This window comes from Gadus morhua, chromosome 13, assembly GCF_902167405.1.
Source record: "Gadus morhua chromosome 13, gadMor3.0, whole genome shotgun sequence".
Classification (NCBI taxonomy): Eukaryota; Metazoa; Chordata; class Actinopteri; order Gadiformes; family Gadidae; genus Gadus; species Gadus morhua.
In genome coordinates this window covers 3,833,660-3,853,084 of record NC_044060.1, presented here as the reverse complement: position 1 = coordinate 3,853,084, position 19,425 = coordinate 3,833,660, and the positions used below count along the sequence as shown (strand labels likewise).

Here is a 19,425-nt window from a genome sequence, read left to right as displayed (position 1 = left end):
AACGTCTCATGTTGATCTTCACAGGCCAATAAAGTCATTGCTAGCGTGATCGTGTTACCGCAAAGAATCGAGCATCGCGCGCCCAGAGAAGGCCACCCAGACACCTCGAACGATTAGAGGTGCTTCTCCATCATCACAGATGATGTCATGTTCCACTCGATTTAACTGTTGTTGGAAATGGTTGAAGAATAGTCGTTAGAATCAAATGTACTTGTATGGAGTGGAGTAAGGTGATGCTGGCCGGTAGTCTTTTAACACCTAGAGACAAGAGTATACATCTCCACAAAACGTGGAAATACTTTAATGGACCTCACAGGGGGTGTAGGGTGTGCGGGTTGTAATCCCTGTCGTATAGCAACTGCCAAATGATACGTGTGGTGAGGACAGGAAGTAAGGAGAACCAACCTACCGCGCCTTGAGATAAATGGGGTTTTTACCGAGCGCATTTAACCGCCTTTTAATCACCGTACAAAAAGGGGGGTTCGTTGGGACATCCCGAGCAGAGACAGGACGCAGACGGAAGGCTGAGGACGGGCTAAAGGACCCTACATCTGGAAAGTAAGTCAACGCCGTTTTAGAGCCTTTTTGGGGAGGGTGATTCTTTGGTTGGTTACCGAACAATGTATGTGTTCCAATTATCTTTTTTATGAATAAAGTTGTACGAGGTACAATTGAAAAGATATCGAAATATCTTCTGATTTGTTCCCGGTCTGCATGTGTGATGGGTTTAAAGGGCAAATGTATTTTCAATTTATGTTTTTTTTCTTGTGGGATGCATCAATGTGTATTGGATTTATGTGCAGCAGGTCGTTTCTAGAATAAGCTTATGAATTAATAAAAGCCTTTAACCCGGTTTCACCTGTCAATCATGGATTAGCCATCCCTATCAAAGACTTATGCAGTGAATACACGCATTAACTGCCCAAATATGGCCATCAATAAATTGTGTTATCAATGTATAATTTATGATTACAATCATTGTTATTCATAATGATGTTATTGTTTTTATTATCATCATTATTGTTGTGTTGCTGTGGAAACTGGCACAGAGGAGAACGATGCAAGGCCGTGGTTTTGAGTTGCATGCATCTCCCTCTCAAATTGTACTTGAGAAACCAATACTGCCAGAAGCACCATTTACATATACATTCAGTACATTTGACGCTTTTATCCAAGGTGACTTACAATAATTACATTTGTCAGAAGAACGGTTACAAAGTTACAAAGTTCAACGGTACTGTCCTCTGTGTAACTAGTTCAGTGTTAACTACCTGTTAAGGTTCTGTTCTCTGGTTAATTAGTCAACTACCCGTTAAGGTACTGTTCTGTGTAATTAGTCCTAAGTTATGGATGTTAAGGTACAGTTCTCCATGTAACTTGTCCCCTGTAAAACTACCCGTTAAGTGTAACTAGTTATATTTCAACCTCCCTATTAAACCTGTTAAGCCACTTTTCTCTTGTGTATCTTGTCCACTGTTAACAACCTGTTAAGGAACTGTTCTCTGTAACTAGTATACTGTTATCTACCAGTTTTCTACTGTCACTCTACCTGTTAGTGTGTAAGTGTAACAGCAGAAACACAGGACTTCCCCACACAAACCACAAGGCATCATTCAACTGATGGCCAAACATCTTAAATTTCAGCTACCCTGGGCCGAGAAAAACACGTTAACTTTCTTTGTTTGGCCTTTCACTTTATGAGCTACAAAGCAGGACAAATGCTGGCCTTTGGTTATTATTGACAACATTTGTTTGACCTTTTTTCTACACATTAGGTTAGAAGTTCCCTGATACATCCCCTAGGATGTGAGCCATGTTTTGTCATGATTCTTCCCATCAGCTCCCTCCAGAAGATTACTAAACGCATAACTAAAGCTATGCATAACTAAGATATCTAACCGCAAGTCATTTTCTTTCAAAGACAAATACCAGCTGTACCAAGTTAATAAATCAAAATCGACATGTGAATTTCCACAAGGCACTCCTGAAAATGCATCCTGATGATTTACATTAGTAGTGCCCGGAAAACTTCACAGAAACGCGCATTGGCTCTGGCGAGCGATTGCAACGACACACGGGCCTCGTCCTCTTCTATGTTTGGATCGGGAGCCGTTAAATATCTGCCGCAGTCACTTGGCACCGCGGGCCGAGCTGGCCTGAAAGGTGGGGTTTCACATTCCTCTCTTTACGGTGTCCCAGCCCTAGCCCGCTGGGGTCACCCACAACACCCAGGCATGCCCAGGGAGTGATGTCATAAATACAGAAGGTCTCAAGACCGACCACAGCAAGCAAGGCGCCTTCTGGCATTTATGACATTATGTCATCTGGAGAGGGTGTCTGATGAAGCTGGCCTTCTCATCCCCACACTGGACTGGGAGATCCTAACTAGCTTCTGAGATTGATGTCTTGTCTTGTTTGTCCCTCTCGTCCACGATTAAACAGTTTGGCTGATTCAGTAAATGCTTTTGAATGTGTGTTTGGCTGGACGGCAGTGAGTGGCTGAATATTTGGATCAGAGGAAACCTGGTGAAATTGGTTGTCAGCACTCTGTGTGTGTGTTAGTGGTGTGGTATTTCACACATGTTGCTATTTTAGGGGAACTCTGCGGGGATTCTGTGTGGCAACTCTGAGATGGCGAGAAATAAATGTTCACTTAACAGAATGGACGGCACTTCAAACGTTTATTTAATATCGTTTGGCCCAAAAGGAGTCAGAGAAGGTTTTTTGTATCTACAGTTATGGTAATAAGGTCACAAGTATCTATCTTTCCACTTTAGGGACTGCACTTATTCTGAGGTCATTAGGCACACGAACTGTATAAGACACTTTAGAAGATTTATATTTTCAAGTGTATACATAAATTCAAGGGGTGGACCTGCGTTCTGCTTTCTTACGTTTCTGTCCGTCTCAATGTGTGCACCATTGGACTATGGATCTACTTAGTGAGATACTACGTTCAAATAAATTCATTGCTAAACCCCCTCCCCCTTCCCCACCACTGTTGACCTGATGGCTCTGAACTTGACCACCATGTTGTTTTCCAGACTCCGACGCAAAGGTCGCTGCAGAGATGGCAGACCCATCCCCAGAACAAAATGAGCGCTGTAAGTTACAAACCACGTACCCTTGAAGGAAGAAAATCAAAATGATAAATGCCACAATTTAAATGTAGTAAAGCCACAGTAAACATATTTTAAGTGAAAAAACAATCGGATATGCAGGCATCCATCATCATGATGGGTTCAATTAAAGGATAAAATAATAAAGATCTGTCCACACATGGACTAAAGACCTTAACATTAACAGCATTAACTGGTTCTCGTTTAACAGCAGCTTTTTAAACGTCTCTGTGCTGTCCTACCATACTATCAGACCACTGTGAGTGCATGAATGAACGAAACAGGAAGGACATCCGGCCTGCCTACTGGTGATAAAACAAAGCATGCAGGCCCTGGAGAGATGGTGCGCTGATGAATATTCAAGTAGGACCACTGATGAAAAATGATCAACAATGCGTCTTCCTGGGCTTCGCAGGAGGCAGGGAAATCATTTTGCCAAATCATAAAATTATCTCAGAATTCCACACTCTGCGAGCGGGCCCAGGGCACGGTTAGCGAAGCGGAAATGCTAAATATTTTTTTAGGGACGATTATCGTCCCATTTAACACTGCCAGAAAAGAAATTACAAAATTTTCTGCGAGAGTCACCCGCCATGATGGAGAGGAGCGGAATCCCGAAAAATCCATCTTGAGCAACGGCGAGTTCCCACTCTGACTCATCGGTCTCTCACACTGTTCCACTGCTGTTTACTCAAGACGATCAACAGGCTTTACAATCAATGCATGTCCATGCTCCTTTACAAACCACCCCGGATGATGTAGGAGGGTACGTCAAACATTTGTGTTTCAAACAATCCCCCCACCCCTCCTAAACCCTAAAGTCAATCCGGTTGAATTAGCATAAAGCGGTGTTGGTTGACATTATGAAGCAAGGGTGTTATCAGCTCTCCTCCGCACGATGCTGAAAGGGCACTAAGTGAAGCCTCAAGCTCATCCTCCGGGGGTGGGAAGGTGCCACCTCACTGTCTCGCCCCCCCAGGGGCCCGGCACATCCCTGCATGCCCCCCTGAGGAAGCCCCCTTTGTCGGGCTGCTGGGGCATGCTGTTGTCCGCGTTGACATTGAGTCATCCAACAGGGAAGCCCCCCCCCCCCCACCACGTACACCGAGGCCCTGGTTGGCTGAGACCCTCACACTACGATCAGGCTTTGTCATCCTCCACGAGCCCCGTCCCCTCCCCCCGTCGACAAGGATGGAGAGGAGGAAGAGGAGGAAGAGGAGGAGGAAGAGAAGGAGGGACGCAGGGCTGGGATGCTGCATCATAATCTTCATTAACCCCCCCGTGGTGGAAACAGGCGACGGGGGGTTGGGGCTGGGGGGCTGGCGTCTACTCCCGCCTCGTTCCCCAGTCTCCTCGTCGCCTCAAAGAGAAATACTCAATAAACGACCGGGGTGTGGGGGCTTTGGGGGGGGGCGCTGCCAGTGACTCATTTCAGTATTTACAGTTTCATTTCTTAAAAGGGGTGAGGAGGAGGACGTTCTTGCGCGGCGCGCCAGAACGCGGATGTGCTCAGACGTTTTGGCATCGGTCACGGTCTTCCGGAATGGTCGGCGGTCCTTTTTAGTGAAGTTATTTCTGGCGCACGCGGCCGACAGACTGACGTTTGAAATGGATCCCCATTCTGGGAACAGTGGAGTGGGGCAGCTGACCTTACCTGAAGGAGAAGCAGATGGAACGGTCCCCCCCCCCCCCCCCCCCCCCCCGAAACCCCCTCAGAGATGCGGTCCTCCTTTGTTTTAGTGTCGTCTGAGGAGGAGGTTGGAGGGAGGTTCCATCAGACTGAATAACTATTGTCCTTGGGTCTCCTTGTTTGGTCGGAGCCCAAGGTCGCTGCTCCCCCTCTGGGGCTCGCTGTCTGGGCGGCTCCTCCGCTGATCAGCCCATCTTCCTCCCCGGGACTCTCTGAGGTGTTGGGATGCATAGTACTAAGGAGCAGGCGAGGTAGACAGGCGGTCAGGGTGTTTGGCTGAAAGGCTCTTGGTTCGAATCCGGTAGTCCACACTTAAGTAGGTTGTTAATGACCAAAAGATTTACTAACTTAAATGTCTATTCAATTCAATTTTATTTGTATAGCCCTTAATCAAAAGGTACAGCCTCAAAAGGCTTAACCGGCCAAATATTTATGACATTTACTGCAAAAAATGAAAAAGATCAGTTGCTCTGAAAGATTAAGGACTAAACAGTAAAGGCTTGCTTTGGGGCAAACCTTAAAAACAGCCATTACAGAATAGCTAGCTTGGTATTACCTGATTCCATCGTTCATACAAAACACAATCTCCCCCCTGCCTGCTAGACACGGACAAATCACACTTTCTGGGTCTGGGGGGTAAAAGGTAGCAAGGTATATCTGTGCTCATTATTCTCAGAAAAGCTTTTTTTAAAAAAGGTTTATACATTGCATTATCTCATGAAGCGATAAGATACTGCTTTATTTATCCCCGGAAAGGAAAGGCAGGTGTTACCGAAGCAGAACTTTGAAAGAAACAAATGCAAATCACACACAAGCTACGATAACAAGCCACCAGAAGAACAATCGGAGCCCTTCGTCTGTCGACGTCACAAGAGGCCTTTAGTAGCCGAGACCTCAAAGCGTGTTTCATTTTATTCTAGGTGTGCGGTGATGACTACGCCTCCAGGGCCACGATTCCCTGTGCCGACACTTCCAAAAGAGCTCAAATGACTTTTTAAAATTGGAGAAATGTCACCCGGGTCACCGTGTGCAGAGACCCCCAAATTACGTCCGGGGAACAGAGAGTACTCAAGAGGGGGATTCACTTTCCTACCCGCTATGTACATCGACTGTATAAAGGCAGAACACGACCGGGTGAAGCCTATTGGTCAGTGCAGATCATAAAGACACAGTCTAATTGGCTGATGGCTGCAGCACCCAGTTGCTGCCTGGGATAGCCAATGAGCAGCCCAGCAGAACTCAACTTTAGGGCCTTCCACTCCGCTTGATGACAGACGTGACTTCTGCCCGTCTTATTATGTCATCGCTTCACGAGCAATGTTGCCTCCGATATGCGAATAAACACTGCCCTCTTGTGTCATGTCAGCGAATCTGCAACCAGAAGTATAATGAATAAATAGGATTATAAACACAACTTCCTAGATATTAGAGCTATATACACGGACGGTCTGTGTACTGTCAAACACAAACACGTCTCATATTGTCCTATTTAAGTTTCCAATAAGGGCATTTATCATACTTTCATGACATCTAAAATGACAATTTATATTTGTCCCTAGTTTACTCCTTTTTTGCTTGTTTTAAATCCTCCACAGTGGCGATCAAAAAGACCTCCAGGGTTCCGGGCGCGACGGTCACCCAGTTTATGGAGATCGTTCCGTTGGGAAAATCAACCCCCGATTTCTCCAGGAAGCCCATGCCCATGAAAGTTCAGGAGGGTAAGAACAGTGGGGGGGCATATGTGGTTTATCTAAAAGGCTAAGCTGTCATCTATAATAATAGTAAGAAAGCACAACCCACTGGGTATAATCCGCGCGTACCCCAAGGGGTACTTTGAAGTAGTGCAGGGGGTTCTCAGAATTAATTTTTTAATAAATGAAAAAAATATAGCACAGGCCCATGTTTCTCGCTATATTGTGAGTATTTGCATCCTTTTAATGTTCATGTTTATACTGCCAAATAGAAAGCACACACATTATCTTCTGCGTGCCGGTCAACCATACCTTGCTGTCACCTAACCCTTTTCTGTTTAAGGTAAAAAGGCGATGTTCAAGGTGATGGTGCTCGGTAACCCCTCGCCAGCCGTGGTCTGGACCCGGTTGAAGTGTCCGGTCCTGGACCCGGAGGTGTACAAGACCCGATACGACCCGCGGGGCAAGGAGCACATACTGGAGGTATACAGGTTGTTTCCATTATTGTGAATTGGGTCATTTTCAAGAACAAAACCCTCACCTGCCACCTGCAGTGACCTAAACGCGAGTTCATATGTTGTGTATAATAGATGCTGAAGGTCCAAGTCGACCAGGCGGACACCTACAAGTGCATCGTAACCAACGACTACGGAGAGGCGGTGGTGACGGTGACACTGAATGTTGTCGCAGGTTAACTTCGTCCCTCTGTCACCATTCGGTCGCGAAATGTTTACCTTGTTAACAGGTGGTGTTGAGTTCGAACAAATAACAATGTTTGTCGTTTTAATTTCAGCTGCAGCAAAAAATGGTAAGCAACAAAAGTATTACTTTAAAAGTAATTTAAACTGATATAACAAATCTAATGGTTAAAGAAGAGATCTCACCTCAAATAGATCTAACCTCAGCAGATGAATGATAATCTTTGCATTAGCTCATACGCTAATAACAACCAATGTCAATTATTATTAATATTAATATAATTATGATAACATTTATATTTTCTCTTTTAGCGGCTGGCGCCCCACTAGATTTCCGCAAGATGCTGAAGAAAACGTAACACCACTTCTCATTACCAAGATGTACTTCTGTGTATTTCTGCATCTTATCTTCTGCATTTCGTTCCCACCATCCCCAGTGTTGTAGTGAGAAAGAAACAGCTCCCGCCTCAGAAAGAGGGGGAGATCGACCCCAAACTCCTGGAGCTGCTTCTGTCCGCTCCTAAGAAGGACTACGAGCGGATCTGCTTCGAGTTCGGCGTGACGGACTTCCGCTGGCTGCTGAAGAGGCTGAACCAGCTGAAGAAAGAGCGAGAGGATGAGCAGGCCAAGGTACCAGAGATAGACTTTCTGCCTGTATTCGTCTTACACCGCTTATTGAAATGCCTTTTAGGTCATCTGGAGGGCCAGGGACTTTTAATTTTAACCACCAACCGTGACTTTCTAGTATAACGCAAGATTTGTCTTCTTTTTAAATTAAGATTTATGAAGGAAACACAACCATCACATCTAATAGGGGATAAGTTGATGAGTTTCTTCTAAAAAATGTACTCACTGCAAGTCCCTTTAGCTGAAAGTATCTACTAAATGCCCTGAATGTAAATGTAATGAGTTTTGACAGTCTGCTCCTTTATTACATTACAAATAATATTTCTACTTTACACTCCTCTGCCTCCGTGGTGTAGGTGGTGGAGAACCTGGAGAACGTCAAACAGATTGAGGTCAAACCAAACGGCAGGGCGGAGTTCGAGCTGGATATGAAACTATCGGATCCAAACAGCAAAATAGAGCTGTTTAAGGTGAGTGTAACGGACGCACAACCACAATGAAACTGAGACGGAGAAGCAAAGGTTCACAAGCCTATCGCAGGGACAACAACAATGACTGGACTCTCCTGGATTCACCCAATCACCAATTAAAATGGTTTGTGTGTATATATGCATGCATGTCAGTTATGGCAACCGTTGAACTCCTGATCATCCTTGGAAGGAGGGATCCCCCACTTTGCGTTCCTTCTCAGGATTTCTTGAAAATAAATGGAGTGATTTTCCTGCCCTATGGGGGGCCTCGGTCAGGGGGGGGGGGGGGGGGGCATCAGCTATACAAATAAATCATAATTAAATTAAATTCAAACCATGGATCTCAGAAAGGACCCTTTTTCCATTGTGTGATGCACCAGATAACGCTGGAAAATTCCTGGCTTTCTTTAAACCCCTTTCACAGGACGGGGAATTGGTCCCTTATGGCATGGATGAGACTTCAAAGCCGCGTCTGGAAGTCACCGGGACAAAGTATCTGTTCAGCATCAATGATCCCCAGCAAGACGACGCTGGGTTCTACCAGGTGGATGTGGGAGAGGCCAACATGCTCTCCACTGATTTTAAAGGTAACCGCAGCCGGTGTCTTTTTTTTGAAGATAAACAACAGCATGCATGGTTCTACTCGCAGATAGAGTTGTTCTGATACAGATACCAGTATCGGAGATTCCTCGGTATCGGCGAGCAAGTTTGTCTATGCAACAATCCGATACCATCACGAGACTAATTTACTACACAGGCAGAGAACATCACAACCACTAGAGTGTTATGCTGCATTCGTTACCGGTCAAATGGAAAGTCGCAATCGGAAATGCGTCATCTCCGACCAATGTGCGTTCAAGCTAACAAGTCGGAAATACATGGATGCTCACACTTAACTTTAAGAATACAAATGTATGAATGTAATAAAAATTACAAATGTGAATGATGTAATTCTGAAAAGAAAAGGTAAGTGAACCGACTTTACATTGCTTTAAGTTGAAGAGAATCCTTCAATAAAAACAAGTGCTATTAGTAGTTACAATTCTAGATGCTGCATCGGTATTTACTCGTTATCGGCCGATACTTAAGTTCGGGGAGGAAAGAATCGTATCCGCGAACATCTTTAGTCACAGATCTCCGAAACCATGGAAACCATTGACTCACCAATCGGCTGTCCTCCATCTAGTGCCCGACGTGGACTTCAACTCCAAGCTCCAGAACACCAAGGCCACGGAGAATCAGGACGCCGTCTTCCAGTGCGTGCTGACGGCGCCGATGAACTACATCACGTGGTCGACGCAGGACGCCTCGCTGCGGCACGGCGACAAGTACGACGTCACCGTGTCCGAGGACAAGCTGACGCACACCCTTAGGGTGAAGGGCTGCGCCGTGGCGGATGCTGGCGTCTACTTCGCCATCGCCGGCATCATGAGGAGCAGCGCCTCGCTCACCGTGGAGGGTACCACCGCCGCCGCCGTAGCTACTCTGACGTGTCTGTGACTCCACAGAATTAATGTTACATTTCAAAAGACCCACCTGTTCAGAGTTCACCTATACTCTGCATAGCCTCCCCCCATCCCCCTCTCAGACACTTATTGTATGTTGTACCTCCGGGCACTTAATTTACACACTTATTGTATGTTGTACCTCCTGGCACTTAATTTACACACTTATCGTATGTTGTACCACCTGGCACTTAATTTACACACTTATTGTATGTTGTACCTCCGGGCACTTAATTTACACACTTATTGTATGTTATACGCCCTTGAACTTAAAAATAGTACTTAGCATTGTGCTGCGTCTTATCCTAGCTATCTTTAATACGGGGAATGGGTTAGCTTAGCGATTGTTAGTGCTTGGCCTTTGGTTCTATGAACATCCTTACTGTGCCGACAGCGATATATTGTCGTTTCTCTTTCTTCCGACAAATGTACCTTTTGTAAGTCGCTTTGGATAAAAGGGTCTGCTAACTGTAAATGTAAAAGCAAGATCCGTTGTGCAAGAAATAGGGGGAAACCCAACGTCATGGAGCTGGTTGTAAGCTCAGGAACCAGAGTGACCGCGTGTCCCGTGTGCCCCCATGTGTTCCAGCTGATCCCAACGCAGGTAAGGGAGGAGATCAGGGGGACCTGGGGGCCAAGAAGAAGGCCCTGGAGGAGGTGGCCAGCCCCAAAGTGGAGGCTGACGTAGGAAGGGGGGATGGAGGTGGTGGAGGTGATGGAGGGGACGGAGGTGATGGAGGGGACGGAGGTGATGGAGGGGACGGAGGGGACGGAGGGGATGGAGGGGACGGAGGTGATGGCTCGGGCGGCAAGGGAGATGGAGATGGAAAAGGAGGTCAAGGAGATGGAACAGACGGAGACGGAAAGGGTGGTGTAGAGGAGGTAAAGAAAGGTGGGTCCTTCAGTTCCTGGTAGTCATAGTAACAAAAGTTACATGACGACGCATGTGAACACACAACCCAAAAAGCATTCAGACGTGTTAAGACAGGATATTCAGGTGTCAACGTGTGGTTGCTCGCACCATATCTTTGCTACATATTGTTAATATTTTGCGATATGCTGAGCACTATGTATGATAATACGATATGGAAGGGCCAATCAGGGCCTGGCGTGCGGTGAGATGTTGAGCTGCCACGTGCTGCATATGGTGAGAGATAAGAAGAGTTTATCCCCGTGTTGCATGTTGGGTCATGCCTTTGGTTTAGACCTCCATTTGAATTTCAGATTCAATGTTTTCTAATTAAATGTCAACCAATTGGACATGAATCTATCATTTTTAAAGTTTATTGTACATTTTTGAATGAATGGTCACCATGACCCCGTTAAATGCAAACAAAAGATTCCACTCAAATGCATAAAAAATGGTGAACAATAAAACTAGTTATTAGATGTCTTCTGCAGTGCTGCAACTCATCCACTAGGGGGAGACAGATACCACAAAGTAGCCTTTGGCTAGTAATCTTGTGGCTGGACAAAGAGCCTGTCAAGCATTGTCATCCCTTATTTACTCCTGTCACGGCTGAAAAGCTTTCCATTGTTCGTTTTCACCTGCAGCAGTTTGCCATCCAGCGCTAGAAAAAGAATTAATCAATCCTAACAAAACACTAGATTGATCAAAGTGTAGCAGTGTGTACTTGGGCGGAAAACATGAATATTTTACCTCTGAGGCTTTGTGAATAAACAGTTTGAATAAACAGATTAAAGTTCAGTTTGTGGTCCATTAACTCTTTCGTGGTTGATGGACAGATCCTGGAGTTCGGTTTGTTTCTGGACTGTCGGACACGGCGGCCAACGTGGGCGAGCGGGCCGAGCTTTCGTGTAAGCTGAGCAGTGACACGGCCAAGGGCTGCTGGTACAAGAACGGGAAGCTGGTGAGTCGGGGGTCTGGTGTGTTCTCCACCAGAGTCCAGCCTGGGCCCGCACTACCACACACATCTCACCTTCCTACCATTCAGGCTAGAACCGGGTATGGGGTAGGATGGTCAAGTGCAGACAGTGGTTCACAAATGGGTGTACGCTTACCCCTCGGGGTACTGTAGCGTATTGCAGGGGGTACTCCAAAATAAATTTCAAATCTGAAAGCTTCCGTTTGTGCCGTAGAAGGGGCTGCTCAGCTGAAAAATATATATCTCAGAGGGGGTACCTCTACCTGCTCCTCAATAATGTGTGTGACAGGACTGTAGTAACTTGAGACAAAAGTGTCTTTTGGGCTGAGAGTTTTAGGAACAAGGGGGGAGTGATATCCCCATGGTAACAACCCACGCCAACTTAGCATAGGAATTTACCCCATTTTTCTCGAAATTAGGGCCTTATTTCAGTAACTGTGAAAAAATGGCATACATTACTCTCTTGACAATCATAAGACAAATGACCACATTCAAAACCAAAGAAAAGTGGTTTTGGGTTCACCGGCCCTTTAAAGAACAGTTGACTCCTATCCTCTTCTATACAACACCGCGCTGTGTTGATATTTCAGCTGACGGGCGGTGACGGGGTCAGGATAGTTCAAGACGGCGCCTGCCACCGGCTGATCATCGACTGCTGCTCCAACAATGACGGAGCCGTGTACCGCTTCGAGGCGGAGGGACGCAAATCAGAAGCCACATTGAGCATTGAAGGTAAAGACGTGACATTAACGTGTGGCGCGGACCCTGCCGTCACTACGAGCCGCCCGGCCTTAACGATGACTGATCGCCAAACCACATCCGAAAGTTTCCCTCATCTGTCTTTATTTTTAATTTGTGACATTTAGCCCTCATTTCACACAAGAGACAAGAAAGATGAAGCATCGAATTAATCTCACCCTCCTTTTGTTTACAGAGCAGAATGCAGAGTTGTTGTTTTTTTACAGCAGAGTGTAGTCTGATGAATGGTTGGACAGATTCGTTATCATGGTTTTTAAACAGCTATTAGTTGTCTGCTGCTAGTTACACTGTATCCACAGTTACCGCTCACTACGTGCAGAAAGAACAAAGTTAGTGTAAAGACTGGGCTCTCCTCCACATGATTGGTAGCTATTTCTGTTCTATTGTTCAGAGTTTTCCATCTAGCAGTTTCATCCGTCTTGCCCGACATATTCTTGCTAGTGAAACGGATGTTTTCCCTTTGGAGTCGAAACTTCAGTCTACCACGGTAAATGATAGCAATCATGGTACTGATGCCATATTTATTGAGAAGGTAAACTATTAGCGTGCCTAAATAAAGCAGACAAGTGTCACACGTTTATTTAGGGTGAAGGGAAGATCGCAGAGGATACTCTATTGAAGCATAGCTCAATGTTGGCAACTTCAGATTGTCAGATTGAGAGTAAATAACGATTATTTTACACATGACCGTTACTTAAAGTACGTTTTTTTTCACGTTACAGACCCCCCCAGGATCGACCTGGATGCCTTGGGGAGGTTCTCCAAACCCGTCATCGTGAGGGCGGGCGAGACGGCCGAATGGAAGCTCCCCTTCTCAGGGGGAGACCCCCTGACCGTCCAGTGGTTCAAGGAGGATGAAGAACTCCTGCCGGGTCTCACCGTGCGCATGGAGACCTCCTCCACGGGCAGCCAGCTGAGACTCACCAAGTGCCAGCGGAAGGACGGCGGAGAGGTCAAAATCAAAATCAAGAACGCCTTCGGTACCATAGAGGCCGTCTCCAAGCTGATCGTCCTCGGTGAGTATGAGAACGAGTTATTAGGCCAATTGTCCTTTCTGAGTAAGAGAATGATTGAGTAGACCAATTGGTGGTACGACTTACCAAAGTCTTGATGCAAATCTTCCACGCAACTTCCATCTTTTGATTCTTCTAACATGAACTGAATCCATCCAATTACTACATTCTGTATATTTTGTAATGAAAACTAACGTGTGCTTGAACCTATTGAACCTCCGACATGTCATTAGTTTATCCTTGACCATCCAACCCGGCGTGTGTCCTGTGACCCAGACAAGCCCACCCCGCCCCAGGGTCCCGTGGACGTTCTGGAGTGCTCCCCTGGCTCCGTGGCCTTCAAGTGGAAACCCCCCAAGGACGACGGTGGGTGTCCGGTGACCGGCTACATTCTGGAACGCCAGCAGGTCGGCCGAAACAAGTGGACTGGTCTGGGGGAGGTCCCGGGCGGAACCCCCAGCTACCGGGACTCGGACGTGGACCCGGGCAGGAGGTACTGCTACCGGATCAGAGCCAAGAACTCTGAGGGCGTCAGCGAGTTCCTGGAGACGGAGGACATATCCGCCGGAGTACTGCGTGAGTCTGCGTGTCTTTTCTTGTAGCTCGAACGCACGTAGGTCAGAGACGACGTGTTTCCCAACCCGACTTTCCACCTCCGATCATTAACAAATGCAGCCTAACACAAGTTTGTGATGTTCTCTGCCTGTGTAGTAATTTAGCTACACGTGATATCGAATCGGCACACGTGATATCGAATCGTGGTATCGAATCGGCATTAACTTCGTACTCACCGATACCCTATAAAGACTTTTAGGAGTATTGGAGGATTTTCTGATACTGGTATGGGTATCGGAACAACTCTACTGGGGATCCATGGAGTATCATCTCCCGTGTATCAAGGCCCGTTGATAGATTCTACTGTGGAGTAGAACAAGCAGGTTCTGATGAGCTTCTAACTGCAGGTTACCCCGGATCTCCGAGCGCCCCCAAGGTGGTCAGTGCCTTCAAGGAATGCATCAACCTGACCTGGTTCCCTCCTTGTGACACTGGAGGAAGTGACATCGTGGGCTACAACCTCGAGAAGCGAAAGACGGGCAGCAATCACTGGAGCCTGGTGAACCCAGGAGGGCCAATCAAAGGTGGCGCCATCCCTATACGACTTGATCAATGGGTGTACTGGAGTGGTCTAGATCTGTGGTTGTAGAGTGGGGCAGGTTGTTTGACCTCAAGCCTCAAAGTTCTGGGTTCAGTCCCCAATGTCTACAGCCTACCTAAAAACATCCTCGAGAAGGAAGCCTCAGCCACCTCAATGACTTTAGAATTTACTGTAAGTCACTTTCGATAAAACTGCTAAAGGATTAAATAATAAATAGAGCCAAGGTGTAGGAAAGACATGTATGATAGCATTTTAAATTTACATTAGATACTGGTAACATTGTTGCAATATTACATTAGCATGATTCCAACTGAGAGCTAATAAGTCTCTCCAATACATTCTAGGTACCAAGTACGCAGTGAAGGACGTATTTGAGGGCGCAGCGTATCAGTTCAGAGTGACTGCCATCAACCTGTCTGGCGCCGGTGAACCTAGCCTTCCATGTGAACCTGTTTATGCAAGGGACCCTATGAGTAAGTATCTCCATTTCACGCAAACTTCGAGGGCAGACGATCAATTGATAAAAAAGAAAAGAAATTGCAACAACAAACTGGACACAAATTTCTGGACAGAAATGCAACGATGTATATGGAAACTAAAAAAAACGATGTCCACTCTCATTGCAGAACCCCCAGGTAAAGTCATAGAGCTTAAGTTGACCTCCTCCAATTACACCACCTTTTCTCTGGCTTGGACCAAACCCAAGGAGGTGGAGGGAGTGGCGGGCGAGGCCCACGGGTACTATGTGGAGATCAGGCCCATCGAGGAGCTGGAGTGGTCCCGCTGCAACAACAACCCGGTGTCGCTCACCTCCTTCACCGTGCTCGGCCTCAAGGCCATGGCCGCCTACTGGGTGAGGGTGATCGCCACCAATTACGGCGGGGACGGGGAGCCCCAGGGCTTTGACAACTACATCATCGCCATGCCGCCGCCGGGTAAGCAATGCAAAGATTAAAGTCTAACGTCTGGACATTTTGTATTGGTGAACCACTACAGTGAACGATGTTACATTTCCTTAGCCTCGTAGCTTAAGTCCTACTTTAAGGTTTTTCATGTAATTAGCATCAAAAAGGCCTCAGTCAAATAGATGGCAGATAGTGATTATTGAATGTAAAAAGCCCTCTGATTGGCTAAGGATATAGCCAATCAGGCACAGTGAATCAGCAGATTCTGAGTGTAGAGTTAGGTTAGACAACACAATTTGGCCAAAATACATCTTAGATTATATATATATATATATATATATATATATATATATATATATATATATATATATATATATATATATATATATATATATATATTAGGCTTGCTATGAGGTTGCTACAATTTGTGAAAATGAAATTGGCATGACATTTGTACCAGTATGCAATAATTAATACAATATCATTGATTCAATAGTTCGGCCGAGGTTTAAAGACAAGAACATGAAAAGTTTCCTGGTGGTGAAATTAGGAAATACCGTTCGTGTCAACATCAACTTTGAGGTATGACACAAAGTGGAAGAGGTGTTGCCAGTAGTTCATTAAAAATAGTATTATGTTACACGTGTCGCAACGTTGTGAAAGAAGTGTCTGTGAATGGGATTTGAGTCAGGCTTGTCAGGTGTTATATTAAGGGAGATGATATTTGATGATATTCATGGTTAAAATGATCCATCAAAGTGTGAATGCCCTCCTTTGGTCTACGAGAGGAAGTTAACCTAATTAGCTTCGGATTAAAAATATATAATTATACATTCTTTTGACACACATTATTGGGAGGCTTAGAAGGTGAAAAGTCTTATTTTAATGTCAGGGTGTTGGGTTAAATTAACAGGCTTGCCCGCTGCCGGAGGTCATTTGGCTGAAGGATGGTGTTCCCGTGTCCAAACACGTGACCATCACCAACTCAGACAGTGGCTCCCAGCTCCTCATCCCCATGTCCGAGCGCTCAGACACGGGCGTCTACACCATCCTGCTCAAGAACATGGTGGGCCAGGAGACCTTCAACGTGGAGATCAGAGTCACGGGTAAAAACAAGTCGTTTCTTTATGGTTTAATTTTCTCATGCAAGATATAATTACTTTGCATTTTGTTTGGAGATATGCTTTGTTTATCAGATTGGATGACATTAGATGACAGCAACCTTTCATCTTATCTAGTCTAGTCAACACATAAATACTTTCAGATGACGACTGAAGAAAATAACGTAGTACATTTAAAGGACCGCAACCTATTCTCAAAGTCATCACCAACAACACGACAAAGTTCAAAATCAATTCGCTCCCCCGTAGCATTTCGCTGCATGCAGTATCACTCAAACAGTTTCCCTAAACATCTCTTCATTGGCTCCCTGAGCAAGTCAGCCATTTTGAATAACGTGTGTTGTTTTCAAAACCGCCGGGCCCCAGACGATCCCAAGGCCCCCGGCCCAGTGGAGCTGGAGCAGAACGTCCCAGGGACGCTCACCCTCTGCTGGATGCCATCCCCGGACGAGAAGCGTGACGACCGGCTGAGCTACGTGGTGGCCATGAAGGACTCGCACAAGCAGACCTGGCGGACGGTGACGGAGAACCTGTTCAACCACCGCTGCACCGTCACCGTGCTGCCCGGGCGCGAGTACTACTTCAGGGTGTTCGCCAAGAACGACATGGGTCTGTCCTCGCCCGTCGAGTCCCCGTCGTGGGTGACCAAGCAGGAGAAAGGTCAGTGAACCGTCTCCACAGCCCAAACAATGCAGATCTAGTCCTAAGTTAGTATCCAAAGTGATGATAGATATGGGTCCTCTATGACCAGAAGGGGTGAGGAATCTCATCAACTGGGTTGCAAAGTACATTTAGGCAATCTTGCCGATGCAAAAACCTGACATTACAACCTATCTATGTTCCCCATGTTTCTTGTGTATTTGATGTGGGTAGTTTACATATTATGGTGTCCCATAGATTTAAGATTAACATCTCAAGTCAGATAAGCACAAATGTAGGAGAAAAGGGCATTTCATTTGCTTTTGACACACATTTATTCTGGCCAATCCTGTTGATTGGGGCGGGGGTCTGTAGACGAGTGTCACCTCCAAGTTCTCCCTAACCTCCAACTTTTCCATAACCTCCAAGTTCTTCCTAACCCCAGTCAGACTGGATAGAGGGGTCCACTACCTCCATGGGTGGAGTGGGGCACTTTTTCATACAGGGAGCTTCCCGTATCGGTCGCTGATTTGTTGACGGGGGGCGGGGGGGGGGGAAATCGGGAAACCTCCCGATCGTCGGGACAATGGCCACTCCGCCTCCGACTACCTCACTCAACAGTACGTTCCCCCTCCCCAATTCAGCGCCTTTCAAACTGGACCCTCCGGAGTTCAAGAGCCGCGACCTGCAGGCCTCGCCATCCTTCACCGTTCCCCTGAAGCAGCGCACCGCGCCGCGGGGCTACGAGTGTCACATGAGCTGCGCCGTGAGCGGCGACCCCCGTCCCCACGTCACATGGTACCGCAACAACGTCAGCCTGAACACCAACACCAACTACCACGTCACCTGCGTGAGAGGGGTGTGCACCCTGCTCATCCTCAAGGTGGGGCCCAAGGACTCCGGGGAGTACAAGGTGGTGGTGGACAACCCCCTGGGCACGGCCGAGTGCTCCATGATGCTTAACGTCAGAGGTAAGGCAAAGAACTTCAAGTACCAGCATTAGAACTACAAATCGGTTGCCATGAGCATGAACGTTCTTCATGTGACTTAAGTTTATTCCTTCCCCGATTGAGTCTGTTTTTTTCTTTCCTTGTTTTACAGAGTGAAGGCAGAGCCTGAAGACAGAACTTGAACTGAAGCCCTGGCAATTGAACCAAAGCAGTCTACACACACTATGCCTTTAGAATCTGAGGTTGAAAAGTCACTGCATTGGGTTTCGTGAACCACACACACTGAGACATACACCTTGATCTCAGTATGTGTGGTTCACAAAACACTATCTAATTGAGTTTAGAAAAAGAAACATTTGCTTCTGCCACGCCATTGAGCAAAGGATTGGCCTCTTCTTCTTGCCTAGCGGAGTATTTGCTCAAATCAATTCTTGACCTGCTTGCTGACTTCCTTCATGTCTTTCGTCGACTGTGTGTTTCATGCATCTTTCAAAGTCTGTTACGTAATGATAGATGCTTGCTGCCGCAGGGCATTGTGTTTTATAAAGCGAATACCTCTGACAACAAGCAATTACTGATGTTCCCCACATAGGCAAGAGAAACTTCACACTATGAATGAACAGAACACATATGGACAATCCCAGCTCTAAGAAGCTACAACTGCAAATTAAATGTTGTAATAATAATTTAATGAAAGTGTTATCCTATTATTAAAAATATATATAATACTATGTTTTATATGCAAGAGGGGGTTTTGTAGAAAATCTACTTTATATTCTGCTTGATATTGGTTGGCACTTATGCTAATGCCATTCAAAAGAAATGATGCAGGATCATTGGAAGAAATGAGGCAGAGATCATTTGAAATCAAACAAGGTACATGTTGCCTTTCAGACTTACCTTTCAGCTTTGAACCATGAGAATATAGGCCTATTCAAGCACCCAATTATTGAATGTAATATTAACTGAGTGAGATCAGATTTTTGGAGTCAGGAGACATGGGATATGAAATTGAAATTGCTATGTGCTAGAATAAAACATTTCAACAGGCTAAAACTCTTTCTGAAGTGATGTATTGACATTTGGGATTTAAGTTACCTTGCTGATAACCAAAGTGGCATTTGGTGTCCTGAGGCAGGATTTATGTCATATTTGAACACGAAATAAGGTTACTTATTTTGAAAGCCGAAGTTTCT

At 46.0% G+C, this 19,425-nt stretch overlaps 1 protein-coding gene across 1 annotated transcript; it reads left to right on the top strand.

Annotated features, from left to right (window-relative positions):
- The first annotated feature begins 152 nt into the window (after positions 1–152).
- Positions 153–19,274, top strand: LOC115556554 (immunoglobulin-like and fibronectin type III domain-containing protein 1). The gene is made up of 23 exons (XM_030373654.1): positions 153–558; positions 3,045–3,104; positions 6,405–6,527; positions 6,844–6,983; positions 7,091–7,190; positions 7,294–7,308; positions 7,511–7,553; positions 7,636–7,828; positions 8,182–8,295; positions 8,720–8,882; positions 9,482–9,754; positions 11,547–11,671; positions 12,277–12,418; positions 13,168–13,461; positions 13,735–14,034; positions 14,421–14,597; positions 14,959–15,087; positions 15,241–15,549; positions 16,016–16,101; positions 16,433–16,625; positions 17,007–17,300; positions 17,924–18,250; positions 18,381–19,274. Exons 2-23 carry the CDS (start codon positions 3,071–3,073, stop codon positions 18,383–18,385), a joined length of 3,579 nt encoding a protein of 1,192 aa, XP_030229514.1. The 5' UTR covers positions 153–558; positions 3,045–3,070; the 3' UTR covers positions 18,386–19,274.
- Positions 19,275–19,425: the final 151 nt, after the last annotated feature.